The sequence below is a fragment of the Poecilia latipinna genome, unplaced genomic scaffold, assembly GCF_001443285.1.
Source record: "Poecilia latipinna isolate Pla-1442-1.1 unplaced genomic scaffold, P_latipinna-1.0 Scaffold1388, whole genome shotgun sequence".
NCBI classification, from domain to species: domain Eukaryota; kingdom Metazoa; phylum Chordata; class Actinopteri; order Cyprinodontiformes; family Poeciliidae; genus Poecilia; species Poecilia latipinna.
Window position 1 is genome coordinate 111535 of NW_015114004.1, and position 14334 is coordinate 125868.

Genomic DNA, 14334 nt, shown 5'->3' on the forward strand with positions numbered 1-14334 from the left:
AAATAAAAAAAACCTGTCATGAACATAAACAAAAACAAGAAAAAAAATAAGTGGAAAAACAGAGCATACATTGGAGTTTACTTTTTTTTTTTAAGAACCGAATTAAACATTCTACTGTATACGGCACAATTTCACTTGTGAGCGCTTGTCAATGCTTTCTTTTGCACCTCCAAATGAGCCGTGGTCTCACTGTGATGCTGCAGAAAGTGGTTTCAGGTCCTAAACAGTCATATCAGTAACAAAAAAAAAAAAATAATCCATCACATTTGTGGAAGGAACCCCCCTCAAAAAAAAAAAAAAAAAAAAAAAATCACAACCTACAAAATGCATAATCCATCAACAGAAGCTGGCATCTCTTTATTCAATCAGGCAGGAATAGATCTATTTTTATGAAAACACCTTCATCTTTGGAGTTTTTTTTTTTTTTTTTTTTAAGCAACCTGACAACCAAAATCACTTACTGACTGGCAACCAAATGCATCTGGGGGCTACATGAAAGCAGGCATGAGTCAGACTGTACTCCCTAGAACAATTTCAGAGTAGGGCTGGTGCAAAATTTTGTCTAAGTAGTACTTCTGTAAACACCAACAGACAAAAATCCACACACACACCTCCAATGTAACCATCAACTATGGACAAGAACTTAAAAAATATAACCAACACTCCCACGGATAAGGTAACCAGTGTAATCTAAGAATTAAAATGACGCCCAGCATTCCCAGACGTAGCCTACACAGTATCAACAAGAGAACATATGGCAACAATCACTAGTTTGATAGGAAGCAGGAGCAGTACCATGTAAGTCCAGCAGCCAAGCTAGAAAACTGCTAAAACTCTAATGTTTAAGATCAGGGATGCCTCAAACATCAATAACCAAGAATAGAGATGCACTGAGAAAAGAAAGAAAAGAAAAAAAAGGTTCAATCTTGGATATCTGATATTTTCCCAGTCAGTGAATGCCCCATGTGCAATACTCTTAAGTGAAGATTCCTCTAAGGTAGCCAATTTCTATATCAATAATGTTTAAATTGAATTTAGAAGAGGCTCTGCAACCTATTAAAGCATATTTGGGGGTTTTTAAGCTGCAAGAAAGCAAGATTTGATTTTTTAATGCATATGTTCACAACCTTTTAGAAACCTTAAAGTTAACATGTTCAATTAGTTTCTTGGTCTCCTTTACCGCAAAGCGCCACATGGTGGCAGTGCTGCTCTCCCAGTATGGATAATTCATCTTTCAAGAGCCACAAAGAAGCAAAAACAGGATTAATATTCTGATGTGAAATTATTTTATTCTTTAACTCAAGGCTACCACCCCATATGAGGTTGCAGTGAAAACTTTACATCTCTTTTAGTGACCAAAGCTAAAAAAAAATAGCATAAATTGAGCCTTATCTGTGTTTCCAAACAGTAAGGTCTGCCAAAACCTTAAGGATCTACATTCTTTAGGGAATACACAAGGAGACACTTGTTTCAGTAATGCTGACTGCCGACATACAATCTTTGCATTAAAGTAGTAAATCTAGCACATATGGCAAGAACCCTCTTCTCACACTACAAATAACAGCTAATATTAAGACTGGAATAAAAAAAAGTGACGTTTATCATTTATTTTTACTTTGCATTAATGGGTTTTAAACCCGAAATCAGAATCGGCTAAAACTAGTACTGGTGGCTCAAAGATTAAAAAAAAAAAAAAAAAAACAAAATCGAGATCGGAAATTGGCCACTAAAATCGGATCACAGTGCATCTCTAACCCTGAAGTTTGAAGAGAGGCAGAAACCCTTTCCGATGCATTAATGGGTGCAGTGCCTTCTTCCTATGATCCTATTCATCCCCGTTTAGGAGTTACGAATCTATGGCCTCGCTTAAGTCTTACTCTTAACTTTATCATTTTGCTTACAGCAGTCCTAAAAGTCACTTATCCAGAGAAGCTAACAACTTCAGCATATTATCACTGTACGTCTTACAATAGAAATTATATTTCATCGGAACAGGAATAAAAAATAAAAAAAAAGTGCATTTATACCAGTAGAAACTCATTCTTGGTGATTTCTCTCAGCGAGTCCGTTTCTTTAAATATACTAACAAAGCCACAGCAGCGAATACGATTCTTGATCTGCTTACAGTATTAGCAATCTTGATGCATCAAACATGAATTTATTTCCTGAATCCATCTATAGCTGGTCTTAACGCAAACAACCTCGGTTAAAACTATAGGGGGCGATGATTAGAATGATCGGAGGGGGACACATGAACCAAAGCGGCAGACGGCCCGAAAACTGACGATTAATGCTACAAATAAACGAGACATTCACGTGAACATGCAACTTAAAGCCTAGGTTATGTGGATTATAGTATGTTGGAACTGGGTTGACGTAAACCTTAACTGCTTCTGTTGACGGGAAAGAAATAAAGTCCTACACTTAGAAAGGAAATCTACGGATCAGACGGAAATGTACATATGAACAGAGATGCGCGTTTGTGTGAGTGTGCATATAGAAAGGTGTATGCAATTCTCTTGGAAAAGGTGCAAAGGTTCTGTGCACATCGTTACAAAGTAAAAGCATCCGTTTTCTGTTTTAACAGCTACATGTGAGCGTAACTACATGCTTTGTAGTATTTGCTGGTTCGGATAATTACTTTTGGTACCTATCTGCCCACCCCCCTCCCCTTCCAGACGTCACTAACTTGTATGAACAATCCAATCGTGAAGACGGAGGGGGGGAGGGTCTGAACTCTGCCCCCACCCCCCACCCCAATCCCGCTGTGTTGCCCTCACCTCCCTGAAGATCCCTGGATTGCGGTTGGCGAAAGTCACTTTTGAGTTTCTAGCAGTGAGGCATTTATTACGAGAGGTATACATATATCCCTGGTTTACCCTCCCTCAGCTACCGCCCTCATCCCACCCTCCCTCAGAGACAAACAGGGCGCAGGGGAAAAGGAGGCCATCCGCAGACTGGAGGATCGGGGCCAGTCGCATCCCTCCAGCTCCACTTTCTCCCCATGATTTGGGCAGTGCAATGAGTTCCCCTGTTACCCTCCCCTTCATGAACCTGGAAGAAAAATAAAAAAAGAAGAAAAAAATAAGTCTTTTTACGGGAAACTTCACTGGTCAGAAACACCTACACTGGTGAAGAGTGGGATTCTGGATCAGAACAATGAAATTGGGAACAAAATGTATCATTAGTTCTCAATGAGCTGGGTGTTTCATCACATCCAGAGGCTTTCGACTTGGAGGAAATGACCTTACGAAGGCAAGGACTTACTTACTTGACAGGTCAGTGGAACAAGGGTTGGATTAGACACCGTAGCAGGCCGATAGTCGCTCTTTCAACAGAGGGGGGAACTGCTCAGAGAACTGCTGCCAGTTCTCTTCCCCCACCTGGTCCTTGAAGCCATGCAGGATCTGCAGAGAAAAACAAAAAACATCTAAGCTCTTTAACACGCTTTCATAGCTGAATCTGCACTGGAAGGCTAATGGGCGACCATTTATATCGGGTGATGTTGAACAGAACCAGAATGAGGGGAAAAAAGAAGATTAAAATTATATTTGGTATGGGGGCAATAAGTCACATCACACCGAGATACATCTGGTGAAGGTATTAAGGGAAATTAGAGACAGGCCCCTCACAATAAATTTTGCTGGACAATAAATTGTAACAGTAATTATTGCGATAAGCGATAATATTGTTGTTCAAAAAGTAATTTATCGGTAATGGTGTAATAAGTTTTTCCTCTCAAAGACCAATAAACTTTGAGAGGGTTTTGTGAAAGAGGTTTGAACCACACTTCTCAGAATCATAATAATCCGCACCTTGGAATCAGATTTCGAATGTCTGATGAATGATCATCACAGTGTGGTGAGCAAAGACCGAGCAGGGAAAGATTGGGATTAGTCCTCATCTGTCACTTACCTTATAAAACATATCTCGCAGGTCGTCCTTTGGGTTGACCCATGAAGCCACAGCGTCACAGAAGAAAATAAAGTCCTGCAGAGATGAGATTTGTTCTCTCAGTACACCAACATGGAACTGGCGTGGTTTTATAATCGGAAATGTTTAGCAGAAATAAATCACCTCACCTGTACAACTCCTGCAGGATTGACACCAATCATAACGCAGATTCCCCGAAAAGCCGAGTCCTTCTCCTCGTTATCTCTAATATTTCTCAATGACGTGCACCTTTTATATAAAGAAAAAGAAAAACCATTATAAACAAATATGCTTTAAAACTATTTTCAAAAATAGAAGCTTTTGCAAGTGACGCACCAGGGTCTGATGAAATGCTGCAGCTGTGGGGCCACTTCCTGAGGGCAGACGAACCCGAGTCTGCCGATCGTAATGGCTGCAGACGTGAAAACGCAACAAAAACGCTTCAGGTCATCTGTGGGTCTGTCCAGAGCACAACTCGTGTGTGTCGGTGATTGAGTGTGTACCTGTGTTTTCCAGCAGAGTTTTGGGTGTGTTGGGTCTGTTGATGATCTCCACCAGATGAGGGAGGACCATGCCGACGTAAGGCTGCATCTCTGCACCTACACAGAGGAAGAGCAGAGAAGACAAATGAAGAAAACTGAAGTAAAAAAATAAAAAATACTGCAACAGATGTATGTACTTCTATAAGATACTGATATTCATATCTTATACATACATATGTAAGTATAAATACATAAGACAAAAGAGCAACACAGTTTCCAAACAAGAAACATTTATACACTTATCTTACAAGACTAGACTCTACCCTAAACTAGAACCATGAAGTATTCAGTATCTGGATCAGAAAATGTTTTGGGAACAAAATGTATCATTGTGTATCAATGAGCTGGGTGTTTCATCACGTCCAGATACTGAATTAAGAACAGAAATAAGTCATTTAAACCAGGGGCAGCTCTCTTACCCATTTGCATAGAGATCTCCCCGATGGCCCAGGTGGCGTTGTTACACACAGAGATAAACTCTGGGTTCAGGTTGAGCCCCAGGATGGGCATAAACTCAGCTGGAAGGAGGCAAAGCACACAATGCTTACAAAAAGACAATGTTACTTATTTTCAGGCTTAATTAGTTAAAAACGAGCCACGTACGACAACAGCGGATACAATTTTATTTCTAAGTAACATTTAAAGTGACTTACCAATGCAGGGCTTCACATGGAGGAAGCACGCCTTGGTTAGATCCCCCAGCAGGGCGAAGGAGCTTTGCCTCACTTCAGGCATGGTGTCCTGTGACAGAACCAGAGAAATCACTGTTACACTTAAGTAGAAGAAACAAACAAAAAAAAACATATCCACAAAAGTGAAGAGTCAAAAATTCTGTTCACACCTGCATGCACTGAAAAAGAAGGGTCATTATATTCGATCGAGCCACTAGCTGCTCCACGTGGCCACCGAGCCCCTCGGCAAGCCCACTCAGCAGATCCAAGGCCACGATCATAAAATCCTTGTCTGGAGCCTCGTACTGGTCAGGATGCTGGTTGTACATCTGGACAGAGAGGAGAGGCAGTAAGTTTCATGTGTGTGGAAACTCTTAAGAAGAAAAATGTTTGGAGAGTGTGTGTTCAGGTTCTCACCATGGCCTGAGCAAGCGTCTTCTGGACCAACGTGACGCAGCGCTGATAAACAGGCTCGCAATACGGCAGGAAGCCGCTCTGCAGCGCTGTTGCTACGGACGACAGACACTGGAAGAAAAACACAGCAGTTTGGGGGTTTGCTTAAACATGATGGTAGCTAGAAAACTCAGGTTTAATTTATGATTTTGGTAATTTAAAAAAAATAAATAAAAAGTACTCGTTTGCTTTGGATGAGACAATATATTTTTACCCAAAAGATACTCACCTCTAATAATGGGAAAAGATCCTTGTCTTCATCTTTTAGCTGATTCCACTTTGCTATTAAAGGGGGCATCAGCTTCTGAATGTACTCCTAGAAAACATGCCTCTGATTAGTGATGAGTAAATAAAGCAGAGAAAAAAAATCTAAGTCTTACAGACTTAGTTTTTTTTCCTGGATTAGAATACTGCTAAAGTAGTTATGACCTAGTTTGTTTTTACGTTAGAATTGCAATTTCAATTTCCTCCAACAAGACACGCCTTCAATGGCAACACAGACAAAACACTTGCAAATTCTCAGACAAGAGTCAGCCTATTATTGTCTCGTCTATGCAAATCTAAACGCATCATCTCAAATGGACTCAAATCACAAAACTGAGGTCATAGAGGCAAGAAAGAGGGGAAAAAAAGAAAAGAAAAGAAAAAAGACGACACTTACAGGTTGATTAAGATGGTGACCCACTGAATCTGCCAAAGTCCCGATAGCATCGTAGAGGATGAGGAGATTCTTGTGCTGGTACTTTCCGAAGGCAAACACCAGCGTGTCCAGGATGAAGCTCAGGTAGGGGACCAGTTCTGTGCACGCCTCCTCCTCCAGGGTGGCAAAGGAGCTGAAAACCCAAGATGGAAAATCTTATTTTTCTCAATCTGGGTGTAATTCATAAAGCTTAGCACAAGCAGAACATGCGACAGAGGAGGGGAAAAAAGTCTATCATAGTTAATCAATGTGCTGAAGTTATTGTGTCCACATAAAGGGGAGTGGAGGAGGAGAGGAAAGCTGCTCACCTGCAGGCGGCCTCCTGCACCCTCTTGTTGCTGTCCAAGATGCGTTTCAGGAGCTCCGTCATGAGGGGCTTGAGGTAGGAGTCTGGGGGCTGGGAGACCACCCAATGCGCGTAGCGACTCAAGGTCCAGCAGGCGATGGAGCGCACCAGGGCCTTCTTGTCGCTCAGACTCTGGATGAGGTGAGGGATGAGCTCAGGCAGGTAGGGCACCATGCCCTGCATGCAACCTGGGCCAGAAGAAAAGGAGAAAATTTACCTCGACAATCTGACAATAAACAAAGCGAATTGAATGATAGTGGCTGCACAAGTAACAGTGATTTCTTCATGAGCTGTTCTAGATGTCAATAAACATTTAAACACAGAAGGCAGCCCTCGCTGGTTAGACGAGAAGAGAAATCAGCTGGAGAGCAAAATCTGACAACTTAAACACTTCCCTGTGCAGGATCAGCATTTCTGATGTCAAAACTTCAGCATGGCTAAAGCACTGCTGGGCCAAGTCTGTGAGCAAATGCTCCACTGCACCAACTAGAGTCATTAATTATTCAGTATCTGGATCAGAACATGTTTTGGGAACAAAATGTATCATTTTGTTTCAATGAGCTGGGTGTTTCATCATGTCCAGGTACTGATGAGTTAAAAATAAAATGGTCACCATGCAGAAATTCAACATTTCAATATTTCTTTGGATAGCTGAAGACACCATAGCCAACAGCTACAAGGTCTTGGGAGCTGAATTTGTCGACAGCTTTATGGAAATCTCAGAGTTCAAAGGGCAATCATTTAAATTCTCTAGGAAATACACACAGATATGGCTGTTTAGGTAAAGCTAGCCACACTGACCACAAAATTTATTCAAAATATAATTTAAAAAAAAGACTCAACTACTACTTGTCTTCATTGTAAAAACATTTTACAGCAGTTAAACAGCATCACATAAATGGTGAAAAAAAGTTTTACGCTGCTCTTAGAATTAGCGAAGAAAAATATACGTGATTGGAAATCACCCTCAAAAATTCAGAGTGATGCATCTCGAACACATAAATATAGATGTGAAGTTTGACACATCGATGTCTGTGTTTAACTTTAGCAAGATTTAGCAAACTGATTAAAAACAACAAATCCCATTTCATAGATATTCTCCCAAACACCACAAAACAATACAATCTGGCCTGCATGTGAATTAAATGCCGCAGCAACAGAAGGACATTCTGCTAATCTGACCTTCAGCTATGGCTCCAAGCACCAGGATGCCAGACTCCTTGATGACCCAGTCCGGGTGGAAGAGCAACCCTTTCAGAAGCGGCAGAAGGTGGGGCAGCAGCTCGTCACGGAACACGTTGGCCAGAACGTCGAGAGCTGCAGCTGAACACTTTCCTATGATTTTAAAATAACACAAAAGAAGGGAGGGAATAAATCACATGATTATTTAAATAGACAGATTAACAAGGGAGGTTTCAGTTTCCATATTTGAAAATCAATTAGGTGGGTTCAGAAATAAATCGCTTACTTTTACTAAGATTGAAATGAGGACCAGACTTGCAGCCTGAGAAACACACACATCCTTTTCTGACCCCAGTGACTAAATTTCTCATTACTTACGCAGGTTCCAGTCAGTCAGCGCATCGTCGTCGTCATCATCATCCTCATCTTCGATGTCTTCGTCCTCTTCGCCCTCCCCTCCTTCGTGCTGCAAGGTGACAGTGCGCGACTTGTGGAAGCGGGGCTTGATGTCCTGCTCGCTGTCCGGCACCGCCTCGTCTTCCTCCACGTCTCCCTGAAAAAGCAGGAAGTACCGCCTCAGCACCAAGCTGGCTGCTCCGTCATAACGAGCTCTTTGCAGTAAATTCAATCATGAATGCCTCAGGTGCGTCAGCAAGAGCGTAAGACACCTTCAGCATCTGCAAAGTACCAAATACTGTTCTTACCTTCAATAGTATGATGTCGATCTCTGAATACTTCATTCCGTTTACTAGAACAGGGATCAGTCTAAAGAGGGAGAAGAATGAATTGGTTACAATGCCTTGTTAAAGTGTTCACAACCTTTGTACTTGTTCATGTTTGTGAGTTTACTCAAAACTTCAAAGCATTTGGTTGGGACTTTAGTTAGTTGACGGATCAATATAAAGTAGCGAAAGGGGGACGTTGCTGCTGCAAGCCTTTACCAATTGGATTTGACTAGGCCGTCCTAAACCAAACATGCTTCGTCCTGAAGGATGTGAACGATATCAAGCTTCATCTATTGACTCTGACCATCTTCCAATTGCATGAAGAAGCTAAGCAACTTCTTAGCCTAACATTGCTGCTGCCACCATGTGACTGAATGCGTTTTGTGTGCAAGTAGAACTGGTTAACTCTGAACCACTTTCACATCACACTTCTGCAACAAACACACAACCACCCTTTCAGAACCTACAAGACGATCCGAAGAAATCCTGGATCAGGTGATGATTGAATTTATTCCCCAAATTCAACAGTAAACCACCAGACTACACTAATAGTGCAAAAGTTACTCACTGCACCAGATGTCCAGACAGCGCCTCCTTACAAATGGGTTGCTCTGCTAGAGTCAACCAGAACTCGCAGGCTTCCAGAGCCACGTTCTCATCAGGATCCTGAGTCCGCTGCAGCATATACTGTAGGAGACGGAGAAAACAGAGTTCATCGGATGCCCAGTATGGACAAAACTTTCGCTTAGCTTCTCTAAAGCCGCCTGCTGGCCTGAACTCACCTGAATGATGCTGTGCATGTGGGGGATTAGACGGTCGATCCGGACTTCCAGCAACATGACCAGCGCTCGGCACACGTTCTTACGGACCTCGGAGTCTTCATCTGCTGCCAGCACAAACAGACTCTGGAAGGGAAGCAATGTTAAGGATGCAAACTGTTTTAAAATGTATGCACTGATTTAATGACCATCACAAGCCAACTAACCTCTATAAACGTGTCAATGTTGTCCATGAGTGCCTGGGCTCTCCCGATGATGAACTGGTTCACGCAGGCAATAGCGTGGGACCTACAAGAAAAATCAGTCCATCAGCATGAAAGAGATTTTTTTTAAAATAAACAAATACAACCTTTTTCTGCACTGAATAAATATTTTCCCTCATTTAAAACATTCTCAAAGTTACAAAAAAAGAAAAAACTGCTTTACAAGGGAAACCAAGCTGCTGACAGATTGCTAGTTCTGATCACAGTAAGATGTCAGGAATTACTTTAGGAGCTGCAAAAACCATCTACAACGTCTCCAACTGCATGAGACACACAAGTAGCATTTCCTGCTCTCTCCTGTACCTAATCTTTGGACTGCAATGCTTGAAGAACTGAAGAAATTTAGGTATCATAACGTTGAGGGGCCTGTTCAGAGCGTCGCTGTCCAGCAGCTCCGACGAGTCCTCGCAGATCTTCTGCAATGCCCCGAACGAGCCCTGAGACACGGACATACACAGAAAGGCTGTCAAATCAAACGCAAACATAGACGGAGACACAGAGGAGAGAACGAGACGAAATCAGAAGATCGACGTAGAGAAATGGGGATTAAAAGCACTGCACACATTTCAACTTTCAATCCGAGCTTTAAACTCGGTCTAAAGAAGTACAGCTAGCCATCAGGAAGCAGATTTTGTCTAAAATAGAGTTATAAAAGTCGCAGCTCTGTAGGTACTGACCTCACAAGTGTTGTAATCCTCCGAGTCGAGCAAGTTGCAGAGCTGTGGGAGCAGCTCTGGCCATGATTGCAGCTCTCCTTTGGAGGCAATCGTAGTGATGAGGATGCCTGGCAGAGCAGAGGAGGCAGAGATTATACACCAGCCTCCACTCACGTTTAAAAATCAAACATCCGAAGAAATCCTGGATCAATCCTGGATCAAAAATCACAGTTTTTGCAGGTGTTCTGGATCAGACAGTATGAATACAAAGACCTTCACGGGTACTCAGAGGTTTAAAATGCATCATCTCCAGAAAGTAACAGAAATGACGAGAACAGCTCATTAGCTTCATTCATTTATTTAGGGGGGGGGAAAAAAAAAAAAGAAAAAAAAACTCACCAATTGTGGCCCGGATAAGCGGCGACGGATCGCCGATGCTGTTGAGGCATTCCCGCTTGATGAAATCGGAAACTCCTGACGGAAAGTTCTGGTAGTGGGCCTTAACATTGTTCTTCAGTATCAAACCACTCAAAGAGCGAGTCGGCTCATCTGAGCAGAGAAGAAATAAAGACATTGATGTACGAATCGGGTGAGAGGAATACATGAAAGAAAAAAAGTCACTTCTAGAGAATTTACTGATTTGTATGTTAACATCATAAGAATTAAGGGCATAAAAAGACAGACATACGAATCTGGTGCATGTTACGCAGGCATGTGGTTTCAGATCAGACAGTATGAATACAAGAACCATCAGTGGAGGTCAGGTGGTTTTAATGCATCATTTCCGATCCACATGTATAGTCAGGCTAGCAACAGGCAAGCGACCGAGTCATCTTGATTTGATTTATTCTCTGCCGAAGTTACAGATTCAGCTGATTTAGTCATTTTCTGTCTTTGTATACATTCTAATGAAAGGACAATCCAAGCTAAACACTTGTAGTTCAAGTGTAGGCACAGAATGACTTAGAACTGCGTCAGCCTACTTCAGACCTGTTGACATTTCCACATGTAGAAGAATGTCCCCAAACATGATTAGTGAAGCAAGGAAGACATGTTGACAGCTTGTAAAAATCATGTATGAATTAACAAAACATGACATAAGTTCATCTTCAAATTCCTAGAAAAGTGTTTGAATTCAACCAAACACCATATGCTTACCTTCAGTTTTCAGTCTTGTGAGGACAAAGATGAGATAGTTGTTGAAATCGGGGAACTGATTGAGTTGTTCAAGTTTCTAGTAAAGCAGTTAAGGACAATGTTATTCACCAAAATCAGACGAAACACATTGAGGAACTGTTTAAAGTTTAGAAGCTCAAGCTTTGTTAAAGTGCTTGTGCTGCACATGTCAAATTAGCTCAATATTGAATTCAACAACCACTGTTAATCCTTAGCATCAATTTTACAAAAGGACACACTCGTTTACAGATGCACAGCCAAATCTGGTGGTGGCTGGTTTATATTCGGCTCCAGACTTTGACATTGTAACTACTTTAATTTCCCTTTAGGATTAATAAAGTATTTTTGAATTAACTGAGTTCATTTGACAAGGAGATAGTTTAATTTCTAAAAGCAGCATTTGCAGGTTTATGGGTGTATGCAAACACAGATCTAACCAAACAATCTATTGCCAAAATTAAACAGCAATGATTTTTAAAGATGTTCTATCATTATCAAAATGCATCACAAAATAGCATGTCTATCTTTATAACTTTTTGATAATCTCAGCAAGGAGGGATGAATCTACAGTAATTAAAGGAATACACAAGGAAACTCTGGTCTTAGTAATGCTACCAACATTTAAGGTTAATGTAAGAATGCCAAATTAAATTGTGAGATCAGTGTTAATTGTTAGAAGAACGTTCATGGACTTCCCAATGGTCACAAAAAATTGCAGACACACTACAGAACATTTTAAAACCTTCTTTTTTAGTGCTGAAAGAGAAATCAGAATCTGCTCAAATCTGTATTGGAAACTGATGGGTTACCCCTTAAAATTACACTGCAGCAGGATACTTGTTGGACTGCTCTTTGTGTGACAGTGTTGGGCGACTGGGAGTCTTTAAGCAGCTGGAGGACCTGCTGGAGTCCCTGTTCATCTGGCTGCCACTCCATCCTATTGACACAGAAACAGCTACACTTCAACATGTGTGGTGAGATGCACGCAACACGCAGAATATGGTGAAGGCATGTGGTTTCAGATCAGACAGTATGAATACAAAAACCATCAGTGGAGGTCAGGTGGTTTTAATGCATCATTTCCAATCCACATGTATAGTCAGGCTAGCAACGAGCTACGTTCTACAGGCACCAACGCAGCGCTGGCTCAAGTGGGAACAAATCCTGTCTGCTAGCAAATGGGTTTTAAGTAGAACATGTTTGCGGCACAAAAACAAAGCCATTAAACCACACGACCAGCTAAAATCTCCGTGACCCGGCTTAACCACCTCATGTTAATCCTATCTCCGCCCCCACGCCACCCGGTCCGCCAGTCCACACAGCTGGTCTCAATATTTTAGCCCAAATTTCGTTGCCAGCGGGTGGGCCAAAGACACGCGGGTCATCGGAGGAGACGCGTGCAAAGAAAAGTTATGAGGAAACAAATGCGCTACGACCGGGGACTACCGCGATGCGACCACCAGAAAGAATATAATGGCGCGTTATTCCGACTGAATAATACACTGGTAGTTTAGCATGTGGCATGTTTTAAATTGATCTACTCAATACAGCAGACCTGATGCTGCAAAAGTTGCCCTTCTACTTCAGGCCTACACGGTGAGGTAGTTCCCCCGGGTGTGCTCACAATGTGCCCCGGGTTGAAACTAATAACTCCCCCGACTGTAACAAAACAGACCCGATCTATAATTATTCTGAGAACCAGAAGTGTCTAACACATGTTTAACGTTACACGCTACTGACACAAATTCAGTAGTAATTTTAAAAATTAGCTGAACACGTTTTCCCGGCTACCGTTAGCCGCTAAGCTGCTAATGCTAAAATTACTAGCCGTGCTAACGTCGACATTAATTTTGATAGTTGCTTCATCAACATGTTTTCTAAAGTGCAGTGCGAACGACGTAATAACATACTTTGTTGAAAATAAGCCCCTCTGAAACTGTACCTACAATATTGATTGGAAAGTTGTATAATCAGTGCTGGGCCGCCCGTCTTCTGCTTCGTATCAGTTCAAATGAGCACGCCGACTTAAATTGACCTACAGCGGCTTCCGTTAAGCACAGGATTTCAGATAGTTAAGGTCACGCGAGATTATATGTAAAACTTGCGCTATGAATAAAATAGTCTTCCCATTTTTATAAACTTTTTCTCACAAAAAAAGCGAAAACGTCTTTTTATTATTTCGTGTCATTACTGATGTTATTTGGCAAATGAATGTATCTTAGGTGATTGTGACATTTTAGACTTTTGTATTGCAATAACGGTATCTTCCAAATGTCTTAACTGGTAACTTCCTTGAATGAATATTTTGTTTTTAAGTATCTAGGGGTAGTCTAGTGTACTTCAGAGAAATGGTTGTGACATGGCTTATTACATCTAAGTATGTCAGATCATCAACCACTTTTGTGTATAACCTAAGAAAGCACAAAATACAATTTTCTAATTAATTCATTAAGGGGGAACGCTATCTAAGCTGATTTGAGTGTTCACAAGACATGATTTATCGCCAAATGAAGCCTAAGTTGTACAACTCTGTCATAATGTTACTTAGAGCCTTCAGTATTTTCTGAGGTTGTACAGATTCACCTGACTGACATTCTAAAGTGTCCATTTTCATGCTATTAAAAACACCAACAAAAAACAGGGTGAAAATAAAAGCACATCTAATCTATTATTTTTGTTTTAAGAAAATAAATTAAAAATAAATTTTAAAAATAGTTTTAAAACTTAACATGTTTTGATTGAAATAGTCTAATTATAGTTTTAAAAATGGTAACTTATTCCAGCCTATTGACCTTTATGTTACCTGTAGTTACAGCAGATTGTCTGCTATTGTTTGAACTGCCATTTGTCTGTGTGGGAAACAATCAGGAGAAGTTCCAGCTTTCACACTCATTTGTGAAAAGTCATA

General features: G+C 41.2%; 1 protein-coding gene across 2 annotated transcripts; it reads right to left on the minus strand.

Annotated features, from left to right (window-relative positions):
- Positions 1 to 1614: 1614 nt before the first annotated feature.
- LOC106962233 (transportin-2) lies at positions 1615 to 13477 on the minus strand. 2 transcript variants are annotated; one of them, XM_015056519.1, is made up of 25 exons: positions 13373 to 13477; positions 12264 to 12363; positions 11409 to 11484; positions 10650 to 10799; positions 10272 to 10378; positions 9898 to 10031; positions 9538 to 9619; positions 9335 to 9457; positions 9121 to 9239; positions 8532 to 8592; positions 8206 to 8380; positions 7828 to 7980; positions 6608 to 6833; positions 6261 to 6432; positions 5829 to 5915; positions 5564 to 5671; positions 5317 to 5475; positions 5129 to 5216; positions 4895 to 4993; positions 4437 to 4532; positions 4270 to 4345; positions 4083 to 4182; positions 3916 to 3990; positions 3272 to 3407; positions 1615 to 3054 (listed from the first exon to the last, which is right to left on the minus strand). In XM_015056519.1, exons 2-24 carry the CDS (start codon positions 12360 to 12362, stop codon positions 3300 to 3302), a joined length of 2673 nt encoding a protein of 890 aa, XP_014912005.1. In that variant the 5' UTR covers position 12363; positions 13373 to 13477; the 3' UTR covers positions 1615 to 3054; positions 3272 to 3299. The 2 variants fall into 2 exon arrangements, with proteins under 2 accessions (XP_014912005.1, XP_014912006.1); XM_015056520.1 differs by lacking the exons at positions 10650 to 10799; positions 11409 to 11484; positions 12264 to 12363; positions 13373 to 13477 and having other exon boundaries at positions 9898 to 10057; positions 10272 to 10364.
- Positions 13478 to 14334: the final 857 nt, after the last annotated feature.